Source organism: Centropristis striata, chromosome 15 (genome assembly GCF_030273125.1).
Source record: "Centropristis striata isolate RG_2023a ecotype Rhode Island chromosome 15, C.striata_1.0, whole genome shotgun sequence".
Taxonomy (NCBI): Eukaryota; Metazoa; Chordata; class Actinopteri; order Perciformes; family Serranidae; genus Centropristis; species Centropristis striata.
In genome coordinates, this window is record NC_081531.1 from 16,681,093 (window position 1) to 16,709,088 (window position 27,996).

The 27,996-nt window shown below is 37.8% G+C and overlaps 1 protein-coding gene across 1 annotated transcript; it reads left to right on the forward strand.

Annotated features, from left to right (window-relative positions):
• The first annotated feature begins 5 nt into the window (after positions 1 to 5).
• rabep1 (rabaptin, RAB GTPase binding effector protein 1) lies at positions 6 to 27,989 on the forward strand. Its single transcript, XM_059351354.1, has 18 exons — positions 6 to 142; positions 4,856 to 4,984; positions 5,137 to 5,340; positions 5,966 to 6,126; positions 6,456 to 6,575; positions 8,043 to 8,178; positions 8,359 to 8,537; positions 9,749 to 9,859; positions 11,366 to 11,818; positions 12,567 to 12,671; positions 12,784 to 12,900; positions 14,691 to 14,789; positions 16,145 to 16,285; positions 18,966 to 19,155; positions 21,076 to 21,131; positions 21,312 to 21,410; positions 21,820 to 21,936; positions 23,347 to 27,989. Exons 1-18 carry the CDS (start codon positions 97 to 99, stop codon positions 23,446 to 23,448), a joined length of 2,565 nt encoding a protein of 854 aa, XP_059207337.1. The 5' UTR covers positions 6 to 96; the 3' UTR covers positions 23,449 to 27,989.
• Positions 27,990 to 27,996: the final 7 nt, after the last annotated feature.

The window sequence follows — 27,996 nt, forward strand, 5'->3', positions numbered from 1 at the left end:
TAGCTTAACAGTAGTTGTGATGTTAGCCTGTTTTCTTGGACACTCCTAGCGCTTATCCCACTGCCCGCTAATTGCCTCAAGCCCCCTCAGGAAACCATGGCCGAGCAGGCCTCGGGACCCCCTCTGTCGTCCCAACATGACGGTAAATGTGTTGTGTTTGTGGGGTTTTGTGGTGGGAGTGTTCAGGGCTGGGAGCAGCGGAGCCAGCGGCCCTCTCCATCCTTCACAACATTAGCTTAGTTAGCAACATCAGGGCGACGTGTCACTGGCTGTCACTGGCTTTTATTGAACATTTACCACTACGCAGTTAGTGCACTTACGAATATCGACTTGAATTAATTTGCGGAAAGTCACTAAGGCTTTATATAGCTGAATCGGAGCTGTGATATTGCATCATAATGTACCCAAGCTAACGTTGTTTTCTCATTATAACTTAGCTGGTTAGCTTGTAGCTTAAGCTAGTCTGACTAATGTGATCTAAAGGTCGGCACTAGCCTCTGTTAGCCTGGCCTTGTCAGTCTTTAATATGGATCATATGGATTATATCAGTCCATTACAGTGTGCTGTGTATGGCCTGCACACTCGGGGGTTGGATCAGGAGCTTGATTCTGCAGGAGGTTTCTCCCTCTGGTTCTCAAACAGGGGTCCGGGGACTGGCCTGAGGTCCTGCAGGGAATATGTGCTGTAGCTTTAACCAGGGCCAGATTAACACTTTGCTGTACCCTGGGCAACAACATTCAATGGCCCCATCATCATGACCCCAGAAACACCATAATCTGGCAAAATATAGAATACATTACAGTAATATACAGTTAATATACTCAATACACCAATAACTAACTGTCATCAAGTGCATTTTTATGTACAGATGTGCAAACGCTCATAGAACTACAAATGCACCACTATGTCCTCTTGTCAAGCCACTCACTCACATATGATGTCATGAAAACAAAACACATCAGCATCAGTATAATCTGGCAAAATCGACCCACTACATAGATGATCATAATAATAATAATAATAATAATAATGATACATTTTATTTAGAAGGCACCTTTCTTGGTACTCAAGGACACCGAACAAAAAGATAGAAAAAGATAGGGAAGGAAGTGTCCTCAATTTTCACAAAAATATGTAAGCAACCACTTTCAAAGCATCCAATATTTATTTAACAACACCTATTCCCAGCACAAATGTATTGAATTGATAGAGCAATCACAGAGGAAGACAAGACACAAACAAAAATCGAGGATCTAGAATCAAGTAGCATTTTGGTCCTCAGCTCATTTTAAACAGAAATCACCCTGTCACCTCAAATTTCATTTTTGAGCAAACGCTCCGATGGACAGTTTAACATATAAGCGAGCGATAACCAGATATTTTGCTTGCGCCCACACTGCCCTTTAGAGGCAATTGCCCAGTTGCCCATATGGTTAATCTGGCCTTGGCTTTAACCCATTCAGAGACCTACATAGACCCACTTTTTAGGGGGCTGATGATAGTAGGTGATCAACGGCAGATACTTGCATAAAAGTGGTATACACCTTTTGAAAGCTGGGAACCTGAAGACTCATTTTAGCACTATCAGCACTATGTGTCAGTTTTTCTTAGTCATACATTTTTAATAAGTATTGTGTTTTGGTTTAGCGCCCATTTAAATTGTGAAAGTGTGCAAGTGCTTAGAACATTATGATGGAAGGACATGATCACCATTCCCATGCTCAATTAGATATCATAAGCTGTTGCAACAATTTTGGGGTTAATGCCATGTCTTGCACAGATTTGGTATTAAATGTAGCCATTGTTTATCACTCAATATTTAATGTAAATCCCTTCAAAACACCACATTAAGACACAAAGACCTTGATGGTCACCATAGTCAAATCCATGCTGTAGTTTAGTATTAAAAAGCAGAATTTCTGTAAGAAATGCAATTTTTGGTGACTGTCATTATATACCAATAGCCATATATCAGCTCAATGCCCTAGCTCTCTAGATTGTGTTTGTAAAGTTTCATGAGGCTGTGAATATCCTAGAGGTCACAGCAGATAATTTTATACAGTGAGGTCAAGTTTCCACAAATGCTCTCACTACAATGAAGTACGATTATGGGGACTAACATCCTCATAGAAATTGGGTTCATTGTTTCAGAAGATACCAATTTATTCACTGTAACTTTTATTTAATATAATTGTGGGTTGTTTTAAGATGTATTAGAATTATTTGATTCAAATAGATGGGTCAACGAAGATATTTTCATATGCATCATTGAGAGTAAAGTCCCATTTTCATCCTGCAGTTTCCCTGCTGCAGAAACACGAGAGAACCACAAAATAATCAGATTTACTGGCAGCTTTTTTATGACTGCTACAAGCATTAGAAGGCCCCCTCTGGCAGTCACTCTGTTCGGTAGTGTCAGTTTTCATGTCATGAACAATTCCTTCATTTTATCATTTAAGACCACCCTGTCCAAGAGACTGTCAGTGTTTGTTTTAATAGAGTGCTATCATCACACAAACCTTTACGCAAGTGTCGGTTTATAGATTACAGTTTTACAGATTTTTTATATATTTTTATAGCAATACTACAAAGGCTAAGGCTACAAAGGTAAAGTCAGGTCTTGACACAACTAAAATGTTCTCTAATTATCTCTAAAACCTTTTTATTAATGCTTTTGTCTCCTGGGCAACGTCTATGTTTTCCATTATGCTTCCACATTTTGTGACTGCTGAAAAGTGGAGTGTGATTGAGCTTCATCTACATATTTGCACTTTAGGTGAATTGATTGTCTGTTAGTTAATTACTGACTTTGTTTACATGCCAATTCATGTGATCCTTGTGCATTCCTGGACTGAATGACTGAGTGTTTCTTACCAAGACAGACAGTGTGGCAAAGGTTTGTTTAGGTCGCCATTATTTTACAACCATAGCAGATAAGTAAGAGTTAAAGTGCAAAAGGGCTTAACATAATGTCTGTGTAAACACACAAAAACCATGTGAATATGTGTTGAGCTTATGTGGTGATGGAATTTCTGCTTTAAAGTCCATTCAGCTGTCACATGATGGAGTCGTGCAGAGTGCACTGCTGCTTGTGCCAGTAAATGTTTCCGTTCGTCTGTCTGTGTTCGAGGGTATCATCGTCTCCGTCCTCGCTCCGTTGGTTTTTAATAAGACAGGAAATAAATAAGATGTAGAGTAACACAAGATATAGGAAGAAACCGTGTGACTTCAAGCCAGTTTGGAGGATTTTGGAGGACAGCCTCTCTTGTCCTCTCTCTGTGTAAACTACCTGCACATAAGTTGAAATACCACAGATTTTTTGTCATGCGACTGTTGGTCTCAGCTGAGTCATTTATGACTTCCCAGTGTTGCTGGGTGGAGCAGAATTTAATGTTGTTGTTTTTTTTACGGGATCTGGTTTCTTGCAAACACTATTTTCGTCAAAATTTAAAATAGGAAAATCTAGAATAAAGTGATTTCAGTAAATGATCACTATTTTAGGCTTGCTTCCTTTTTCCTGATGGAAGCATTCACCACACATGATTTGTCCAATGACTAAATTTGAAAAAACTAACGTCAGTTTCTGTTTTTACAGTTTCTGGCTATGGTAAATAGGATGCCTGCTGATTCAGATGGTTAAACAATAGGCAAGACAAGCTTATTACTTATAATTCAACAATAAGAACAACAAAGAGTAAACCAGTCTGGTAAAAAAATTATAAAAAATAGTGATTGTGAATAGTGATGATTATGGCAACCTTTTGGTAACTACTGAATTTCTACCACGGTCTGCTGGTTTGCTCATTTGCATATGTATTTATTCATTTCCTGTTACTGGGAAATGAGCATTGATGACTACTTCCTTTACACCTGTTTGTTTTTGATTTATTTTTGTGTATACATTTCCATATACCTTCTTAAAAGGTCATCATGGGATAAAGATAAAGACCTTTTTAGATCTCAGTAAGTTAGTTTAAATAGTTAGACTCAGTACCTCCATTAGTACAATACAACAGTATTTTTTAAGTTAGTTTTGATGCTTCACAAGAATGCTTATGCCAAAGGAAATGTTAAAAACAAGCTGTAATAGCGGATATGTTGACTCGTCTGATGCTGTGGGCCGTGGAAAGCAGTATAAATGTATAATGTCTGCGTCACAAAATTACATTTTTGCTCTCTAATCCTTGCTTTTGTCTTATATATAACCAACAATTTTATGTCCTCATGCCTCTAGAAATTATTAAAACAAAACAAAAGATGGTTTTTACTCTCATGTTAAAGTATTGATATAATAATATGAGACTAACAAAAATAATACTGAAGTAAGAGTACTCACTAAACTGCTATTGAACTAGGATCATCATTCACTGTGCAAACAGTTACTATTTTTATCAGGTAAATAAAATTATAAAATGTCATAGAATTGTAAAAACACATGTCACAACTTCCCCAAGTTCAATTTGACATCTTCAGATGTCTATTCTGTCTTATTCATTTAGACTAGATTAGATTGACTGAAATGTCAAAAATTATGTGATCAATCAAAAAGGCTAAAATGTCAAAATTTTTCATGACTAAAAGTCATCCAAAACTTGACTAACCAAACCAAAAACAACTAACAAGGACATTTGACAAAAGACTGAGACTAAATAAAAAATAACTACCAATTAACATTACCTGGGACCAACTTTATTGTTGTTGAACATTTTCTTGTTTCTTGACTGGCAACTGAAGTAATTACAGTGAATGAAAGTTGAATTTGCAGATTCTAGTCTTTAATTTGATGGTTCTGTTTTTATATTAATATGATCAACAGCTGATTAATCATGGTTGTGTGTGCTGTTTTGTCATCCAGAGGTGCTCCAGCAGCGAGTGGCCGCTCTGGAGCAGGAGAGGGCCGAGTTCATCAAACTCAAGCAGCAGCTGGAGGCAGAGTTTAACCAGAAGAGAGCCAAGTTCAAAGAGCTCTACCTGTCCAAGGAAGGTAAGGATCATATAACCGTGTAATCACAAAAGCTCTACCTACTGAACTACTGATAATACACATGGTAACCGTGCCAGTAACACCAGTAATGTGCAGCTTTTTCTTCACCTGTCCCTGATCATGCTCTCACGTATGCCTTTCCTCCACCCCAGAGGAGCTGAAGAGGCAGAACGTGGTGCTGGAGGGCGCCCAGGTTGAGCTGAGCACCCTCCAGGACCAGCTGTCTCAGGCCCAGGCTGAGATGGAGACCATCAAAGCGGTGGCCACTGTGTCGGAAAACACCAAGCAGGAAGCCATCGACCAGGTCCGCAGCCAGTGGCAGGAGGAGGTGGCCTCGCTGCAGGCCATCATGAAAGGTAAAGCTGAGCCGCTCTTACAAGCTAAAAATTGTTTTAATATCTTAAATTTTACCTTTTTCGTGTGTGCTTAGCTCCAAGTTGGATTCACCAAATTCTTGTTACTGCTTGTTTCAACCTGAAAACTTAATTAATTAAATAATAATGAAAATATTAAAAGACCTGTCAAAGGTTCACTGTACCATGACAGAAATTTTAAAAGAATGGTTTTGACATGCATGTAGATGCCAAAAAAGAAAAAAAACATCTAAAGCGTGTGTGGCTTAAAGGGGAGGCTTTCAAGGTATTAAGTAACACTTCTTTGGCAGGTATGGCAGCTGCTGTTCACTTAGACTTGCATAAAGATCCCTAGGAAGCTAATAAAGTGTGCAGATTTCGTCTGCCAAAGCAAGTCTATACCTGAATTACACAAACTAAAAAATTATTTCTTTTCCCCTGAGCTGATATACTGCAAGTGTCTACATGCATGACTGAAGGGAATATGTAAGGAAAACTGAAAATATCTTAAAATGAAGAAAAAACAAAAAAATGATTTATGTGGCTCCCCACTTGATAAAATTATTGTTACATGTATATTATCATGTTCTCTGTTTAATTGGATGCTTCCCCTCTGATTTCCAACCAGAAACGGTGTGTGAGTACGAGGTCCAGTTCCACCAGCGTCTGGAGCAGGAGCGGGCCCAGTGGAACCAGTACCGGGAGGCAGTGGAGAGGGAACTGGGTGAGCTCAGACGCCGTCTCACAGAGGGCCAGGAGGAGGAGAACCTGGAGGACGAAATGAAAAAAGTAGGCTTATTTTCTGTCTTACTGTTCGTATCACTACTGTTCTTATGTATATTTGTTATTTATCCGTGCTATTGATACCCAAACAAATTTTTTGACACATAAAAAAAAATCTAAATAAATGAAAACAGATACTGGATTAGAACTTGGAACGTGAATGTTTTATTTGAATATGTCTTTACACATAACTACACAAGCTATAATTATTGATTCTACAAATCATGTTTTTGCATCTGTAAAAAGAAACAAAGCATATGAAAGACATTGTAATGTGTTGTGTAGCTGCACACATGTATACATTTTTAATAGGGGATTGTAAAAACCTTTTTAAGGCGCAGGAGGATGCAGAGAAGCTACGTTCAGTGGTGATGCCCATGGAGCAGGAGATTGCAGCCCTGAAAGCAAAGCTGACCACAGCTGAAGACAGGGTGAAAGAGCTGGAGGCCTCAAAGGTTAGTCAGCCGTAAATCAATGAAAAACAAAGGTGGAGATGATAACTGGGCGTGACATGTACCAGGCATGGCAGCTGCTCTTTTCTGAGGAAATTTAGTTCAGTATTGTACAAGGTGAAAGCCTTTTTACTACTTCAACATTTAGTGCAGGTAAGGAAATATGGCATTGAACAGGGAGTGTTGGAAATACTTAAGATGCATGATCTCATTCGTCACAAAGATGCACTTTTAGTAAATAATTATACTGTATATAGATGTTTTTGCTTAATTTGATCTGAAAGCCTGAATTTGATCTTTGTATCCTTAAAGGAGTTTATGGAGTATCACTGTATAGTATTATTAGTATCTTTACCATTATTTGTACATTCATATAAATGTTGACATTTTATTCTAGTGTATCTAGTATTGATGAAGTTATGCTGCACCAACATGTACTTTAGTGTCAAACATTTGTTGGCCTGGAAAGTGGCCGTTGAATGTTGTGGTTACAATTCTCATCCATGAAAGTGTTTGTGGTTTCCACTTGTTAGTTACGTTACAGGGCAGAGTTGAATGTTGAATGTACTATAACTTTACCAACAGACAGAAGACATTTTTATGTCTTTTGTTTTCATATTTTATTGCCTCTTTAAAAATTTGTCACAACTGAAATAATTATTTTTTTTAATGAAAATAAATGCCATCTTTTTCAATTCAATGGTATTTAATGTGTTTGGTCATATATGCCAGTCCTCACCTTTTGCTTGTTTAAAATAGAAATAAAATAAAATAATACATTTAATCAAATAAAAACATAAAAATAATAACAAAAAAAAATATTTATGGCTGTAATCCAAAAAAGTTGGGGCGTTGTGTAAATGGCAAATTAAAAATAAACTTGTCAAGTTCAGAGTGTATATTTACAAAAATAAAGTACCCTTTTGAACAAAAATTATTCCATCTTTATATATATATATATATATATATATATATATATATATATATATATATATATATATATATATATATATATATATATATATATATATATATATATATGTATGTATATATATATATGTATGTATATATGTATGTATATATATATATGTATGTATATATGTATGTATATATATATATATGTATGTATATATATATATATATATATATATGTATGTGTGTAAATATATATATATATATATATATATATATATATATATATATATATGTAACAAAGTATTGGAAAAGTATAAAAATCTCTTTATTCACATTTTAGACAGCGTCCTGACTCCGACTATTTTGGAATCAGGTTTGTATAAGAAAAACCCTGAATACAAACTAAAATGGTTGGACACCTTTACGTCATCCGTATCCTTCCACCATGAAACAGTTCTCCCCTGAGTGAAGTGTCTCAAACTAATTTTAAGCTTGACAGCAAATAAACCAGAGTTGCATGCATCTTATTTATTTTTCTATGTTTCTATTTATTAGGTCAAAGAGCTCAATCATGTTCTTGAGGCTGAGAAGTCTTGTCGTACGGACCTGGAGATGTACGTCGCCGTGTTGAACACTCAGAAGTCTGTCCTGCAGGAGGATGCAGAGAAACTACGGAAAGAGCTCCATGATGGTACTTAGTTATTACTGTTTATGAATGTCCTTCTGATAAATAGAAGAAATGTAAATGCTGCACAGGTTGATGAGAGAGGAAGACTTGTAGTTCTTTACTTGTAATGGAGTATTTTTACATGATACAACGCCAACCTTTTTCATCTCTCTCTCTCTCACTTGCTGCTGTTTGGCGTCTCAGTCTGTCACAAGCTGGAGTTGGAGCGGCAGCAGCACAACCAGCTGAAACACACGTGGCAGAGAGCCAATGACCAGTTCCTCGAGTCCCAGCGCCTCCTCATGAGGGACATGCAGAGGATAGAGAGCGTGCTGTCCTCAGAACAGCTCCGCCAGGTGGAGGAGATGAAGAAGAAAGACCAGGTACACACACAAAGACAGACCTGTTAGTCCCTCAGTGTTACAACACCACATGTTACAGTTTGAAGTAAAGAGATAAAAGGGAGACTTAAAATTATTTCTCAGTGTTCAGCCAGCAGATTGAGCCAGTGGTTTGACAGATAATTTAATTCCATCTTTCCAGCTGAGACATGTAATCTTATCTTATCTTATCTTAGCGATAATAACATTAATATGTTGAGCTGCTGTGTGATCAGAAGGGCGCAAAGTTCACCCAGAAGTGTGATTTCTGATTCCCAGACAATCTTGCTGGGAATCGGAAACATGTTTAATGCCAAGTAGGTTTTCACATACAAGGACATCTCCTTGTCAATCTGGTGCTTATAAAAAAAAAAACAATAAGTAAGAGACTTCAATATAGTCAGAGTCATAAATATGAAATTGATCTCTACAATTACAATATCTAAATAAAATATATATATTTATTTAAAATTAATAGAATGTGAAAAACGGTAAATATAGATTATGAACATGTTAAAATAGCATGAAAGAAAAACAATATGTTTTAGATGTATGAAAGAGAAAACCTAGAGATTTGCAGTAATGCACCTTTAGTAACGCATCAGATTGAAAGTGCTTTGAATTTCATAATTGCAATTTTGTATACTACTGTTACGACTATACGACTATTTAGTCTCTGGGGACAAGGGTTAATATTTTTGGGGTGGTGTTGAAACCAACAGATATCTTGATAAGTCAGTTCTGCCTCTTTTGCTTTGTGCTGACTGTTATCCTGAAAGCCTGCTCAAATTTGATTGATCAATACTACTAGGACTACAAGCAGAAACCAGAACATTTCTTATACCAAAATACCAATAATATATTTTTCTTATACACAAATTATGTGTATAAGTTTTAAACTGTGTACTTTGCTTTTGGCTCATTTCAGCTTTTTATCTGAAATATCATAAAAATATTCACTCCAGTCATCCAATAAAACATGTAGGCCTTTGGCTCAGATGGTACAGCAGTGTTGGCAGTAGTGTGTTGGTGTGTGATGCATAGTTTTAATTTAATTAAATGGACATAATTTTATTCAAAATGTGATAAAACATAGTATTACTTTTTTATTTGTATTTAGTTCACTATCAAAGAATATGATCCATGGCTAAGCTCCAGCAGCCTAAGCAACGATGTGAAAAATTCAGATTTAAACACTTTTCTCTCTTTCCAAGGAGGAGGATGAGAAAGAGAGGCTGAGCCAAGTGAAGGAGCTGCACGAGGAGGATGTGGGAGACAACACTGAGCCTCTGGAGGATTTATTCCTCGGGCTGAGTGTCGAGGAGGTACGAGCATCATGTAATGTGATCTCTCCCTCAGAGAGAACAGAGCAGAGCTGTTACCGTCTTACGTCATATTATATTCCCTTAATGAGTAATGTGAGCTTCAAATGGGCAATATGGCACCTTCACTTGTGTCCTTGTGTACTGTGCTTCTAGCAGCCATGAACTGACGCTGCTGTAACCGGTGAAAACAGCTCGTTGGGGATGTTGAAGTAGAAAGTAGCACATAAATAATAGACTCATGTAAAGTACAAAAATGCCTCAAATTTGTAATATAATTTATATATATATATATATATATATATATATATATATATATATATATATATAAATGTATATATATATATATAAATGTATATAATATATGTATATATTTAAAAATTATATTATTATTATAGAATTGTACAAGAAGCTTATTTATAGTCCCTGTATTACCTGTAGTACCCCTTTTCGACCAGAGACGGTTCCCGGCCGAACCGGCTGTTCTTAACGAGCCGCGGGGGCTGCCGGCGGCCCCTCCCTTGCCACAAAGCACTCACAAGCGGCCCAGTCCTTCTGCAGGAGTCTCTCCCAGCTGCAGTCACAGAGCTGGAGGGCATGTTAACCCCTAGGCGTCCAGTCTGCAAATTGCGCATGCGCGAAGTCGCCACTGGCTCGTTTACAGTCAATGTCTCTTTTGAGTCACTTTTGCCGGTCCCGAGGCCGGATAAAGGAGGAGGGTCGGAATTGTGACAGACAGTGCATTGCAGTTCTAAACATATTTAGGGTGTTCTCCTACAGCGTCCATTACAATTACATGCACATAGTAAATTATGCAAATTAGCTAATGAGGAGTCTGAGGAGTTGGCAATACTGGCTGGGGGCGGGGTTATCTGACCAACAAGACCAACTTGGTGCCAGATACCAACTTAAACGTGTATCATTCATTTATTTGATTTGTTTAACTGCAATTTGATTGATACGGGCGAGCTAGTGTGCTAGGGTTAGCGGGCGATCGATAGCATGCTAAGGTTAGCGTGCGATTACTAGCGTGCTAAGGTTAGCGGGCGATCACTACCGTGCTAATGATAGCGAGCTAGCGCTAGCAACAAAGTCAACATTAACATCTTACATTCAGTGTTAATAAGAATGTATTTGGCGTCCATAGTGATCAAAATGAGCAGCACGGATGTGTTGTAGAGACATGTAGACTGCCGTTGTTATTATACTTGCCGAGAGGGCAGAGACATATACAGACATTAACAGTGACACATGACATGGCTCTAGAGCCTGTGGAAAAGCAAACAGGTTCAGAGCTGGTTCGCAGGTTGAACCAACTGTGAACCACCATGAGCTCTGGCAGGGAACCGGCTCTGGACGAAAAAGGGTAAAGATGGCAGTTGACGCGCCACCATTCTAAATCTACAACACTTCAGTCCAAACTATCCCTTTAATGAAAAATAAACAGGCATTATAGAAACCCCTTATTTACAAATTTCTCAACAAACTTATATTTTCCTTCTTTTTCAGCCCCATGCCAACCACAGCGGCCATGGCTCTATGCACTCCTTAGACACTGACGTGGTGGCAGGCGGGTCGATGGATCCTTACAAGGAAAACCTTCGGAGAGTTCAGTCAACGGACAGCCTCGGCTCCTCGCTGTCCGTCCAGCAAGGCCTCAACCACAAAGCCAAGTCGGCCAGCCATTTAGATGAGTCAGACTTTGGGCCCTTGGTGGGAGCTGACTGCGGCGTGACGGACAGTAGTTTTGGTGAAACTTCGTCCATCAGTTCCATCAAGCTGACGGCAAGTCATTTCCTGTTGACTAAAGACCAGGAGAAGGCCATTAAGGCCATGACGCCCGAGCAGGAGGAGACGGCATCGCTCTTGTCCAGCATCTCCCACGCCCCTGACACCGCCTTCTTACCACCGGTGGGCTACAGACTTGTCAGCGACAGCGAGTGGAACCTGCTGCAGCAAGAGGTGCATCACCGAAGACATTTCAGAGAAGTTTTAATAGTTTTAACACACTGCTGTTGTTAAATATAGTGCAAACTATCCAGTGGTTATAACAGGACATTTAACACGTACAGCACCAGGTAGCATTGACGGTTTCATTCCCTTCATGGAATATATCACTTCTCCAAGCGTTTCTCGCCATAGAGGAAGTTAGATTTTAACATCACAGCTGCAGTCTCCACTTCCTCCCACTGTTCAACAGTGAAGCCAAAATATACCTGCCATCTTGCACCAGCGATGTCATTTGGAGCTAGAAGAATTATCAGTTTAACATCAGTGTGATAGGAACTACCTTAAATGGCAGAAACCATCTCTGGGAAGCATTTATTTGAACTCTACTTTCAGTATTTTATCCGTTCACTAATATGGGGGGGTGGGATTTATAACCTATACTGCAGCCCGCCACCAGGGGGCAATCCAAATGTTTTGGCCTCACTTATGGGGAGCTGATATGTCGTCCATCTTATATATAGCCAGACAAAAAAAGAAAATAAGATGATCTTTTTCACTGTCTAAATAGCATACACAAGGTTTCATTGATTGTTTTTAGTGAGAAAGTTTAAAAAAAAAACTATGGATCTAATGTTAATGAACATGCCTGATAGTCATTTTAAAAGGTTAATTAAGCCACATATTCCATTACAGTATTATTAGTCTTTACATTATCAAAGCGTTATTGTTAAGTGGTTCATGGTTTTCTTGTTGTCACCAGGTGAAAAATGCTGGCAGGAAGCTCGGCCGACGTTGTGACATGTGCTCCAACTACGAGAAGCAGCTGCAGGCCATCCAAGGACAAGAGGCTGAGACAAGGGATCAGGTTTGTGTCTTTACAGTCATTTTATTACCTTTTTTTACAACAAGAATGATTGTTTTATAGAAGCATGGTGATGTGTGGAGCTGTGCTGATTCTCCGTTACACTGTCTGCCAGGTGAAAAAGCTGCAGGTGATGCTGCGTCAGGCCAACGATCAGCTGGAGAGGACAATGACTGAGAAACAGAATTTGGAAGATTCCGTCAAAGTAGGCAACGAGGAAACCGCTGCCAAGGTTTGGACACAGAATGCATTATTAACTAAAAAGAAATTAAAATTAAATGGACTAAAAGATTGTTCTTTTTATGGAGGTATATACAGTCATGGGAAAGATTATTAGACCACCCTTTTTCTTCAATGTCTTGTTCATTTTAATGCCTGATACAACTAAAGGTACATTTGTTTGGACAAAGATAATGATAACAACAAAAATAGTTTATAAGACTTTAATTTAAGAGCTGATATCTAGCCGTTTTCTATGGTTTTCTTGATAATAACCAAAATCATCGTCAAGAAAACAATGGAAAATGGCTAGATATCTTATGAGCTCTAAGCTCTTATGAGCTTTATTTTTATTGTTATCATTATATTTGTCCAAACAAATGTACCTTTAGTTGCACCAGGCATTAACATGAACAATAAATTGAAGAAAACAAGGGTGGTCTGATAATTTTTTCCATGAATGTATATTTTAGTATGTCATTCTCAAATTAAATTTGATAGCATGGAATAATGGCTATAGGAAAATGACACCTTTAGATATTTATTTGAGATAATTTTGTTATAGATTATGTTATAAACCCTGTGGGACTGTTTTGAGTTCACACAGTGCTGTGGAGAATATAAACAGAAAGATTTGTGCTGAGAGTTGGCCTGTAAGAGAATGACAGTATATAACAGCAGTTTCTATCAGCACATCATAATAGAGAAATCTGCTCTTAAATGTGTGGCGAGGAGCTGATGTGATTGGCCTTTATTTGTTAATTGCCCACTAACAAACCACGAACATTGCACTCCCACTGATATTGTGTGATAATGGATTCTTCTGTAGCCCACGCTGTTCCCATGTGCGTGAGTGTTCCCGGGATGCACCACAGGTCTGCCATACTCTCTGCACACTTGGATGCACTTTTCACTCTACACCTTTTAATCATGCAAAGAGTTAAGGGGCTGCCTAGGAAGATTTTCTTCTAAAAATAAAACCAACACAATGTGACAGTGCGATTGTTTTCATTGAGAATTAATACACCAGTTATTTTCTTTATTAGTTTAATAATAATATAATTTCCCCAATAAAAATTAAGAAAATAGTGAAACATTCCCTGTGTCATTTACCAGAGCCCAAGTTCTTCAAATGTGTATGTTTTATCTGACCAAAAATCCAGAAGTATTATATAATATTAAATATATACAAAGCTATTTTGTTTATTATCTTGTATGATAAAGAAATGCATCAAATTCTCATATTTAAGAAACATGAAATCAGCAAGTGCTTTTTTTGCCATAAAAAAACCCAAACAACTAAAACAATTTGATGATGAGTTGCCAAAAAAAATTCTGTTATAATTAATCACCAATTTGTCACAGCTCTAGTGTATGGGTAAGGCAACAATCCCACTGCCAGGAAGAAAATGATATGTCATGACTTAACTTTAACCCCCATTTTTAGCATCTATAAGCACTTAGAAATCTGATTATGAAGCCCAAAACCCATACCTCCTGGGAAGAAATTCACAAGTTGCACAGCAGATAAAGTAGTTAAAACGAGACCCACATTTTAACAGCTGCAACAATAGTGCATAAATAATGATAATACAATAATGTCATAAACATAATTCTGAAATGGACCATTCTGCACAATGAGTACTTAAACATTTGGTGTAAGTATATTTTAGAGCCAATACTTTTTTACTTCTATTCAAGTAGAAATTTGAATGCATCACTGGAGTATTTCTATCTATAGTCTAAAGACCTTATTGAAGGCTTTCTCCTTGTCTTAGGTGTGTTTTATTTTCTGTGTTGTAGGTGTCCGCCTTCATGCAAAGGGTCCAGGAGTCAGAGACGCTGCTCAGCACACTACAGCAGGCCTTCAGTGAAGCAAAGAGGAACACCCAGGAACAGATGGTAAGGAGCGTTTTCTTCCTGTGTTTCTTGCTCTTGCCAGCTGTGTTTGGATCTCAAGTTCCTTCCTAATGTCAGTGTCTACTCACGCCGGTGAGACCTTAGCCCTTCAAATATCAGGTTTTTTTGTTGTTTTGACAACAGGCTCTCTATCGCTGTTGGACGTTCAGCCAAAATGAACTGAAGCCTGTCTGTGTTTTTGATTAGCTTCTCTTTGTCTATGTGGCAGTAACCTCACTGTTCCTCCTCACCACAAGTATTTGCTGACATGTTGGAGGGGGCTTTTAAATTACGTATATGTCCAAAAGTTGCATATCCATCACAACAGAAATATACAGAATTTTTTTGTCCAACCAACAGTGACAAACTCCAAGATATTTAATTCATTATTAAACACAGAAGATCAGACATTTTAGAAGCATAACTCAGCTATTTCAATTATTCAAGTTGTTATTTATTACATTTTCTGTCACAGTCCACTAATCAAGTCTTTCAGGTAAAGTTTAGACCTAAAGAATAAACTAAAGAGTAAACTTTTTGGAACTAAAATGTAACTTTGACATAATGTTACTGTTCTTCCCTTTCATATATATATATATATATATATATATATATAAATAAACAAAATAGTCATTATTTTGGAGGAAAAATGTGTAATTTTATTGTTCCTCCAAACCACAAATAAATGATTTTTAACTTGCAAAAATTACATTAAATATGTCGGGATCATAAAGACAATTGTCATTAAAAACACTAAATTATTTCACTTATATATACTTTTTTTATGACATTAATACTAAGCAGACCACAAAATTTAAAATAGACGAAAGTTGCAATTATACAACCTGAATTCTAATATATCTTATAACTAATATACAATTTTAAATTTGTTGTCTACCCATATGCAAAAGTGGGTTTTTCTAGACTGTACACCACTGGGGAAAAAAAGTGAAGTCAGTGCACTTACTTTTTCTAGCAGCTTGTTTTGAGGGAAAACCAGAAGGAAGTAAGTGAGACGGAAATATTCTCAATAATGAATATGCAGCTGTGAGCTGTACTGTATCACAGCGTATGCACCGATGAGCCTTCAGAAAAACTTGTCTGCCCAAAAAATGAGACATTCCTGTTGCTGCATGTGGCTTTGATCTAAAGAAATATGGGTCTTAAAACAATCATGAATTCAGTCACAGTGTTTCGCCAAGCAGATTGATGACTCTGCAGGGAGAGTCAGATGGCCGGTGAGTCACTCCTCACCATGTGTTGAAGTGCTGCTGGTTCCACATAACAGGAGCTTAAAAAAAGGGAAATACGCAGACGCACGATAAGATGAAGTGATTTGTTTTGTGTGTTTGTTTCAGGTGGTGCTGGTGAAGTCGAGGGAGCAGGTGGCAGATGAACTGAGCCGACTGCAGAGAGACAACGAGAGCTTGCAGGGGAAACACAGGCTGCATGTCGAACTGCAGCAACAAGAAGACTTCCAGATGCCCAATACTGTGCAAGTAGGTGAAGCCCAAACTCAATTTAAGCATCAGTGTAAGAGCTGGGTGTCAAACCGAAACAGTGACTAATATCTGCATTGATTCTAATAGCCAGCAGGGGGCGACTACACTGGCTGAACAAAGAAGTCTGATTGTGTAAACAGTCATGGGATACAAGATTAGACCACCCTTGTTTTCTTCTGTTTCTTGTTCATTTTAATGTCTGGTACAACTAAAGGTACATTTGTTTGGACAAATATAATGATAACAACAAAAATATCTCATAAGAGTTTAATTTAAGACCTGATATCTAGCCATTTTCTATGGTTTTCTTGATAATGATTTTGGTTATTAGTAAGAAAACCATGGAAAATGGCTAGATATCAGCTCTTAAATGTACGAACAAATAAACAATTGTACCTTTCGTTGTACCAGGCATTAAAATGAACAAGAAATTGAAGAAAACAATGGTCTAATATTTTTTTTCCATGACTGTAGGTCTATGAGAAAATGACCCTGCTTCTCACTTAATTTATTACTTCAGTGAACATACAATTCACAATTCCTGGTCGGGGTCAGGAGCAGGCAGGTTGCTGGGATTGGTGGCCTTGCAGATCCCGCCTCTTGTCCAAATAAGGTCACTTATTTTAAAAAAAAACGAGATGGTGACAGCCACAATGAAATATTTGAGCCTTCAAAACAGTAGTTCACAAATAAATGGGTTCCATCACAGTGGCTACAGTCAGTTTTGTTGTGTTTTCCAAATGACTCATGATCTTCCTCAGTGATATATTGAAAGCTGTGATGCAATGTTGAAAAGCAGCAATGGAAAGTGCAGAGAACACAGTGGAATTATTTTGCTTCATATACTGATCCGGTGAAGAATGGATTTCCATGCTCAAACTGCATCAGTATAATGAGGGTTCTTATGAGGAGCATGCTCCATTTGTCACTAAACAGTCGACTGCCCTTGTAAGGTTGAGTCTGCACATGAGCAGTGGTGTCCTCATGCGTACCACATTTAAACTTTGGACCCAAAATTAAAGATGATAATCCCTGCAGTGTACAGTGAGAAGTTAATTACTTTAGTGTTGTCACTTTTGTGTCTTTTTTAGCTAATTTTTTAGTGATTAACAACACCATTGTTCATTTTGAGCTCTCTGACGAGGTGGGAATACTATCTTTTCTTTACAACTGTGTGCTCTATAACACACACACATTGTCCTCCCACACTATTACTCTTAGCCCCTCGCAGAATGATGCTGCGGCGTTATATCTGGCAGAGTGGGCCCGTGCTTTAGTGGAGGTGGAGTAACACTGATGATCCGGTGACATTTTCACCCTGTTGGTGGTTAAAACAAGCTGCTCACATAACAATTCAATCTGTATTTACTGCTTCAAGATACCAAATCATTAGCCTGGCTAACGCCAGACTAATCACAAATGAGATTAGTCTGGGCATTAATTTCTCCGTAGAGAGAGAGAGTGTGTGGCTTGCTTGCTTGCTGCTTTGCTTCTCCAGTTCTCGCTTTCTGCAAGATTATTTATTTTTACGCCTTATTTCGCCCTTATGTCATTCAGCCACACATCCACTGATTTTATGGGCAACAGACGAGCTGCTACGGGTTTTTCGCCGGCTCCGATGTCCCCCGGCTCGTAGCGAGATCACCGGCGTTACAGCAGTGGCAAAACGGCGTCTACAGCTAGATCAAAAGAGAGTTTTGCGTCTGCTGCAGCCATGTTGGATCCGTAAGAAAACTACAAAACTAAAATAGGGCTAAGAAACGGCCATCTTGCCAGACTGCCTGCAGGTTCGAAATGAAATCGAGCGTGCAAGGCAGTATGGGTATACCCAGGCTACCAAATCATGTTAAAACAAGGCAGTGTAACTTCTCATTATTTATATCTGGTTTTGTTTCTTTGAATATGATTTTAATTTTGTTGGACTAGATATTCCTAAATATTTTACTACTTTTTTACTTTTATTTGTGTGTACTGCCGAATGTCTTTGTTAATTTCAAAATAGTGTTTTACTAATTAGAGTTGTTCCATTTAAACTCAGGGAACATCTTGGCTGCAATATAACTTAACTGCCAATCCTGTTTAGGTTATATTTTATCACGAAAACATGGCCAATTGCAAGCCAATTGCTTGGCCCCAAAGAAACTCTAAAATGTTCTAATGTTCCTTGCTTGGCCTCTAGAAGTACTGCTTGCATCAATTGTATGAATAGTTTTTGAGATATGCGAAGGACATAAACAGAGATTCCTTCCTTTTGTTGTTAGATCATGCTGCCGCAGTGCATATCTACAAATTATCACAAAACATGAATAATAGAAAAATATACCAAAAAAGTTTAAAAATGTTTAGATGTCGTCACCACATGCATATAAAGGTCTATGTCGTCAGCATACAGCATCACATGTTCCAGCTCAGTCTTCACCAGACATTTAGATAAGACAATATAAAATTATATTTAGTCCAAGGGAAATCGCTGTTCAGCACAACTGCAGTACAAAGTAGATAACAGAAACAAATGGAGACAGTAACATTTGGGGAAAAAACCCAAAACAAATGCTGGAAATGCAAAAGTAAGAAAGTCACAGTCCTCTCTGCAATCTCCTTCAACATTAACAAATTGTGCTATATGAGGATGATTTTCCCACATTGATGCCTGTAATGTCGTTTAATGTATCTTCAGGAGCTACATGGCCTGGTGTTGCGGTTACGTGAGGACCTGGTGGCGTTGCGGACTTCCGCTGATCACATGGAGGAAAAGCTGAAAGCTGAGATTCTGTTTCTGAAGGAGCAGAACCAGGCGGAGCAATGTCTGAAGGAGAACCTCGAGGAAACTCTGCAACTGGAGATCGAGGGCTGTAAGGAGGAGATAGGTGAGACTCAGATGGTCGACCTGAGGCCTCCTGTTGTCCGGTTTGATCATTGATTAACTTTTGAGCAGCTCAACAGTTGACAACTAACCAATCATTTTTGGTAACAAACTTTTCAACACTTAAAGGAATACTTCACCCCTAAACAATACCTTTTTTATATATATATATATATATATATATATATATATATATATATGGGTGTGACTTGGGAGAGAGGATCCGCCCAAGATCCACCTAACTTCACTGGTAAGCGGCTTAGAAAGTACCTGCTTCGGGTAGGAACTTTCTGAGCCGCTACTGACGATATTGCGCATGCGTGATTCATTTACAGACTGGTGCAAACTAGATGCTAAGAGGTTAACAGCTCCTGCTCTGCTGACTGCAGCTGGGAGAGACTGCTGTCGGAGGACTTGGCCGCTTGTGAGTGCTTTGGAACGGCACCTGCAACTCGTTAAGAAGAGTAGGAACGAGTCTCCAAAAAGTCTCCAATAACACCAGAAAAAGTCGCTAGATTTGTCGCAAGCCTTTTTTGAAAAAGAATCGCTAGAGGGGTCTGAATAGTCGGTAAGTTGACAACACTGCTTGCTGCGTCGGTCTGTTGTCACATTCGGACTCCGCTGGTTAGCCGCTACAAAAGTACCTGTATGGGAACAGATTGTGGGTATTACAGTTTGACTTTCAATTTCAAAGTCACAAACATTTTCAATTTAAACTTTAAATTAAGAGACGCTCAGGTAAAATACAAATTTAGAGCCTTAGCAGAGCATGCAAAATATAGAATATTGGAGCACACAGGACCATCTGATTGAAAACTTTATCTGGGACAACAGAAAACCTAAAGAGAGATGAGTACTCTAAACAATTTCTATTGTTTTTGGGTGAACTATTCCTAAACCTCTATCTTCTGTGAGGATATTTCCAGCATACATATTTTTTGTTTTCTAGACATTTGTTACATTCTTCTTCTGTTTCTGCTTTTGTTTCTTCTTCATTGAACATTCAGACATCTTGGAAGGTACGACGAACACTTTGAACAAGCTCACTTTAACTGCTTGCTCGTGTGTGTGTGTGTGTGTGTGTGTGGCATAGATTTCAGACTAATAAATAACTGTTGTGAGTCTACACCACATGACATGTTTTGAACCCCGAATGGCTAAAATGTGCATTAATAGATAATTCACTTTATTGAAAGTTGTCCTGCCCCACAGATTGTTCTTAACATTTTTCAATGTAGTTATGTAAAGGATCTTTGTGTATCCTGTTTATAAGTAACACCGTTGTTCTCTGTTAAATATGTGCACCCACACCGTGTTGTTGTTTACTGAAAGGACTACACTCACTTGTACGGGACACCTAACCGATATGTGACGAGAGATTTTTCGGCCAACTTGTCTATGATCAAGTTTAAGTTTTCAGGTTATTAGTCATATGGAGGTTAACAGAGGGCCAATGGTACAATGAGACGTATTTGACAAGAAAACACTTTGAAAATCATGTTTAAACGTGATTGTTCACACCTGATAGAGCTACCGGAGACACAGGGATGGCTTTGATACCATTTCTGTCTCCTAAAGTGACCAATGAGCCAAGCTCCCTGAACAAATCGATGTAGCCATTAAACATCAGAGAGTGTTTCCTGTTTGTTTGTTGTTATATTTCAGCAGTGGCTTGATGGCTCATTCTGTCTATTAGCTCTGAGGGTTTGTCGTATTCATTTCTTACTGTTTGTTTCACACAAGCCAATCACACACAGCAGCTTTCAGCAAGGCTCTTTGCCTTCACTAAAGGTAGAGTTTTGTTGCATTATTCATGAATAGAGACCATGTAATGACTCCAGAGAGAATCAGATCTTTTAAGCTTTTCAAGATTCAGATGAGTTCTGTGCAGAATGATCTTTCTAATGATGTCTCCTTCCCACAGCATCTTTCTCCAGTCTGAAGACAGAGCTGGAGCGAATAAAGGCAGAGAAGGAACAGGTACTCTACTCTGTGATATCATACAGTCTTTCATCTCAGTCATATCTTTCTCTAATGTGTATACTGCTCTTTTTATCTAATGAAAAGATTGTCAAAAGACCACATGTGGTCAGTGAAGGTTTTCCTTCCTATCTGCAGTACCTAAATGTATTGTTGACTGATTATCTTTTGTGTTTATAGATGCAGAGCAGTCTGGCAGAGAAGACTGAGACACTGGAAAGAATCCAGGGCCTGAAGATCAACCTGGAGCATCAGCTCAGAGAGCTCACCACAGCAAAAGTCAGTCTCATTTACACACATTCACCTGGAGATCTCCCACTCCAAACTCTACTCTAAATGTGACCAATAATCAAACCCTACCCCTGATATTATAAAACTCAGCACAGCTGATTTAATTAATTTATTTAAATGAAAGAATGTGTTTGATGAAGTTGAGTGTGATTATTACAAACAGAATTTAAGTATTTTATAGCATTTTTAGAAAATGTAAAGCCTTTTTTCTAAACTGATATGTGATGACACTGAATCATTCTTGCAGCCAGTAAAGCTACATCATTTTAAATTATTCAGTAAATGTGTTTCAATTAAATATTCATCTCAATTGTTCTGAAATAACATTATGATATTTTTCCATTTAACCTTTCTAATTGAATGTGTCTATATTTTTGTGTGTGTGTTTCCACTGCAGAGTGCACTAGAGAGTCAGGTGTTTGATGAGAAAGACAAAGCCCAGCGGCTGCAAACGGAGCTGGACGTCAGTGAGCAGGTTCAGAAGGATTTTGTCAAACTTTCTCAGACCCTTCAGGTAAGAAGTCATCTATTTATGAGGCAGTACGATGTAAACATAAAGAAAAGGCAAAATATTTAAAGCTGATATTTTAATCAAATCCAATGAGAAACTAGAAAAGTGCACTCAGTAGAGTGCAGATCTCTGTCAGGCATTGATATTCTCCTGCACAGCAGAGATCTGAGCACTTTGGACACCACTCAGAAAAGAAGCATTTTAAAAGTTGATTGTTGTTGTCTTATTTCAGTTTATTTTAGTTACATACTGCTGTAGTAGTGGCAGTCAGCATAGCCCTGAACATCCATTCAGAAAGCAAGCACTTTAACGTTCGCTTGTTGACTTGCAGACAGACCTGAAAAAGCATGAAATCAGACGTTTTACAAATCTCAATCATGTTGTAATTATTTCAGCCTACTTTTTATCTGTTTCTTTCAATAAAATCACAGTATTTAATTTACTTTGGGTTCATACTAATGACTGAGTTGGCGTTGTACCCGCAGTCATCTAGTTGCAGTTCCTGGAGAAAGTGATGAAATCCACTGAGCTGTGTTCAGTGGATGATGTTAATAGTCTATACATGATGCCATTTGGTTTTCAATCGTGTCTGGGACTTCCATGACAGGTACAAAACAGTAGTCGCTCTTTCGGCCATGGTCAGTAACTGACAGTGGTGGAGGTCCCTTATTTAAGTACAAGTAATAAATAATACCACACTATGAAATGACTGCACTACAAGTAAAAGTCCTGCATTCAAAAACGTATTTAAGTATCGGCATCAAAATGTACTTCAAGTATCAAAAGTAAAAATATTCGTTTAGCAGACTGGCCTTACTCAGATTGCTTTATATATTCCAAATATATTATTAGGGTCCGAGCAGGACGACTTGCGAGGTCCCTATTGTTTTTCAAATGATTATTTATTGTATTATTATTTTTGATGCATTTATGAAAGCAGCATTTTACTGATGTCTAGGTCGGGCTGATTTTACTTAATGTGCTTTTATGTAGTTTAATTTCTAAACATGCATAATCACTTTAAATTGATCATGGCTTTATGTTAAATCTTGACCTGAAAAGTAGCCAAAGCTGTCAGCTAAATGTAGTGGAGTAAAAAGTACAATATTTGCCTCAAAATGTGGTGAAGATGTGTAATGTTACATAAAATGGAAATACTCAAGTAAAGTACCTCAAAATTGTACTAAAGTAAATGTACTTAGTAACACTCCACCACTGGTGGATAAACCAGGTTTATCAACAATGATGAATCACTGCAACCATGACAGATCCATTAGCATTAAAGTGCAAAACAAATCTAATGACAGACAGTGTCATGCATACACACAGCCAAACAAAGTGGAGCAGACAGAAACAGGACCTTGATTGTTTTGTGTCCTAATTAATTAATCAATTCATTGTCCCTGTCTGCAGGTACAGCTGGAGCGAATACGACAGGCGGACTCGTTGGATCGAATCAAAGTCATCCTCAATGACACCAACTTGACTGACATCAACCAGCTTCCAGAGACATGATACCACTGAATGAAAACTGCCTTCAGTTTCATTCCCCCCTTCTTTATCTTTTCACTGGCCCTAATAACATTATTGATCCGACCCTTCCTCCTCCTCCTCCTCCTCCTCCCCCATAACCACCACGGAAGAAGAGTTTGGAGGGACAGACTTGGCATGAGGAGCCTTTTGTGTACATTAAGAGTCTTGGATAGAATAATGAAGAAGAACACTACTAAAATAAATGTAAATAACTAAATGTGTGACTCTGGACGGAGGGAATCCATCTTCCTGTGGGTCTGTCTGTGTCTTGTTTCTACTGTAGATATATGACTGTCTGTATTAGCTCAACCAAAAAAGGTTTGTCATCTTCTAAAGCACTTTTCATCTGCAACTTCTCTTTCCAGGTAATTATAGAAAACAATTGGATGCATAACTTTTCTCCTTCTGTTCTCAAAGCGGTGGATAATCGCTTCCTTGTTCCACTTGCTTGTTCTTTCCCCGTGTTTCCTTTCTGGCTATTTTTCTGAGACATTTTCCACCTTGTTCTGGTCATTTCACCCTGTGACAGAGACACGATGAAGGAGATTCATGGAAATTACTTGCACATAACTTAACTGAGATAAAAAAAAGGAACACTGTTTGAGCAATACCCTCCATTTCTTATACATCCTTTACTGTATCTTGCTTCTTTCTTGCTCTTAACGTCTGACAGAAGCCTTTTTTTTTTTAAACTGCAGAAATACAGTGAGAAATATTCAGTTGTGTTTCAAAGTTTTATTCTTCACTCTAGTTTCTAGAAAAGGAAACTATCAAATCACCAATCATCATTAGCCAAGTTCATGTCAGAGAGTTGCTAAAACTTTGCATTTTTTATTGATTTCTTTTTTGAGTTTCTCGAAGGTAAAGTTTTGATTTTTTTGAAGTGGGGTTGTATGAGATACTAATCCATAGTCGTGGTAGATGACTGTTGGCGTGCCCCCAGTTTGGAAACTGGTACTGGTATAGAGGCTAAGCAATGTACGGTGGTGGAAGGGGTGCAGCAGCTTAACATGTAGACACGGGAAAAAAATCAAAATCAGTTCAAGTGTGTGCTATATGTAGAATATTGAAGGCAGTTGCAGACCAGCAGCTCCTGTGTTCTGCAGCTTAAATAACTGTTTTTGTCACTGAAGTCTGGTTTCTTTTAAGAGAACATGGAACGACTTCAGTTCTCCTCACGTAAACTTAAACAGAGCTGTCTGCTGGTTGCATTGCTTAGCTTCCATGCCAGTACTGCATGCTTCTCCAAACCGACATCTACTGCAGGTAATACACTGACTGTGGATAAGTACCTCATACAACCCGACTGTAAACATTTAAACTATGCCTTTAATGATTTAAAAAAAACTGGTACCTTATAGCCTACTTCTTAGGAAGATGCATGCTTTTGTTTACAAAGATGAGCATCTCTGCCAGTCCGACCGTAGATCACCAACACGACATTTAACCAACAGAATTAGTGCAACACAACATCAGCCTCCGCTATCAGTGAATATTATCGTTTTTGTCGGTATTGCAGTCAACAAGGCCATTAATAACAATATCAGCCAATGCCAATGTAACACGCGTAGCTCCTTTTATTGATAATGTATTTCTAATGCTGTTAAATTGTATTAAGCGGCATTTTCATTCTAATGGAAAGGCTCACAAGCACATCGGGCGCGTAGGGGGGATGCCTTATTTAGGGACACTTAATGATGGGAGAAAAAAGCTTTTGGTGTATTACCTTAAAATGCAACTGCACCAAGCCCCCGCAAAGAGCGCCAGGCTTTTCAAAGCCAATTTTACATAGTCATCAAGCTTAACTTCAGCTTAACTTCACTTACTGCAAAATTTTGAAAAATGCTAAAAGTGAGCAAGGGGCTCAGAGGGAGGCAGGGACGGGCTGAGGAGTGTGTGGCTTTGATGTACGAGGTGTTAACATTCTTGTTTTAACTTTAATGACCCAACCAGTCGACTCTTTGTCAGCATCAGCCTAACAAGGTCACATTCGCAAAAAAAAAAGAAAAAGCACTCGGCACATTCCGTAGGATATAAAAAGTTTTCATGAGAATACGATGACTCTAAAGATTATAAATCTTACAAATGAGCATAAAGATGCACATTTAGAGATGGTTATTTTAGGGTGTTTTACTCTGTTTTTCGCATGTAGCTTATTCTTCACAATTCACTTATGGATGCTTGGCATAACTTTTTAATGGCAGCAAGCCCTTTAGCACAATTTTTCAATAAGCAGGGCTAGAACTCCCACAACATCTGAATAAGACGACATGAGACCATTAGTGAAATGTTCTCTGCTGCATTGAAAGTTCACGCTTGGCTTTAGGCACCATAACTACTTGGTTAGGGTTTGGAAAAGTTAGTTTTCTTGGGTTAAAAATGTTACATACGTCAGTTAAAATAAGACCTCCCTAAAGTACATCACCAGACTCTCTCCTTTACAGAAGCAAATTTGACACAAGACATTGATTAAGCGTAACTCCTGGTTCATTCCCCCTACAACCCTATCTTCCTAATGGAATCATTAAATATGTGAATATTAAAGGGAAACTTAGCCATTTTTCAAGGTAAACCATATTTTCCTTCAACAATGTACATCCACTACAAGTGCTTGTTTTTGCCACTGACAGGTTCAGATTGTTTCGTTCTAAAATCTCATGTGGCCTCTTTTGCATTGTCAAAATCAGTTAAATATTCAGCCATGACGCTGAAAATCTATCAAAAAAACCTACACTTTCTGTACTCAAACATAACAAACTCTTCCGACACTCCTCTCTCCAACTTCCACTCACATTTCCACCGTTGTCTTTGTCAACAAAGCGTCTCATGAGATTTCAGAACGAGACTTCTACTTGAGTGAGACTTTGTTTAAGGCAATAAAACAAAAAGACCAGGTCAAGCGAAAGATAATGTTTTAATATGCTGTAGGGTCCTTGGGTGAAAAATACCAAAGTTTCTCTTTAAAAATATGTTGTATGGGGATGGGTAATTTCTAATCAGTCTAAGTGAGTGGCTTCATGTGCTGTTTGACCAGTTTAATCAACACAACTCAAGAGCTGTTATTTGTAAAGTAGAGGCTGATTTTAAGTACTAATAGATTAGCTGGAAAAATGCAACTGTTTTTAATAAGATTGTAAAATTACTCAAAAATGATAGTCTAAAACTTCACTTTTTATTATGCCGACAGAAATTATATGTTTTTCCACCCCAGTTAACTAATTTCAGTATTTTTTCTATGTTTTCAAACCGTTTCCCACGAAGATTGTGACTTTATTTTCTGCACTCACTTTTATGGAAAATATGTCATAAAAGAATATTCCTGAAATGGAGTGAGGGATTCCCTTTGCATTAAAGAAAACAATATATATATATATATATATATATATATAAACATGCATATTGCAGCTTTGTATGTTTTAAGGACATGTTGATCACTGTTTTTGTTTTTGGCTTGCATGTATTACATTTCCTCATGTTGCATATGTCTATATTCTGTAGATATCTTGAGTTGATATTTATGATAGATTCATGCAGTGTGTTATGAGAGGATGTGGATGTGTGGGCAAGCCCGCCTGAAGTTGCACTGATAGAAACCTGTATGTCTCTTTTGCTCGCGTGATTGTGGGCTGAGAACTGGTGAAAGGAGACATTTTACAGTGTGAGATGTGGATATTATTTTTCTCTGAAAGGCCTTATTGCGTTATGGCTTGGTTTGTTTTTAATTTTATTTAATGTCCCTCTAATTTAATGTCTGTTATGGCCCACATATGGTATTGCTATGAAGATTCGTGTATCATCACCACTAATTCGTCTTGTTTAAGAGTTGATTTTACTGGATCATTTCTAACATTAATGGATTATTTTTAAAAATGTACATTGAATCCCAAAACTGATTGGAGTAGATGTTAAAAATGAGACAGACTTTTGCATTTGTGTTCAGGGTGGAAGTCTGAAGGCCTGAAAGCTCACACTGTGTACCACCTACTACTTAAGTCTTAGCATAACTAAAAAGTCACAGCAAATAAAAGTGCACTCAAAGCCTAAATATGAGGTGTAATGATTTGTTTATGAAGAGTATGACTGGTATTAAATCTGTTTTTGTAATTTTCATGTTCACTCATGTCTCTACAGGGATAATACGATATAAGTAAACTTCACTAATTCAAAATATGTGTTAAACTGTCAGTTCTTGTTTCATAAGCATTGACAATCAAAACAATTTTTTAAGTCTTGCTTCCAGTAAATCACAACATTAGACAGCTAACTAACAAAGAGCCCAATGTAGATTTCACCTTTTCTTTTTTCTTTTTTCACGCTTTACTGGTCTTTTTTTAAATTTATACCATGCAATACTGACTCAAGAGTGCACAGTTTGAGCTTTCAGATGCAGCATTTATCATTCCATTTGAAACATTGTCATATACGTATTTTACATTATCAAATGTTTGCCAGGGTTAGACCAATATTCTTGTTTTCTGACAAATTAAATGCATCTGGTTTGAAATAAACACAACAGATCCAGATTTCTTT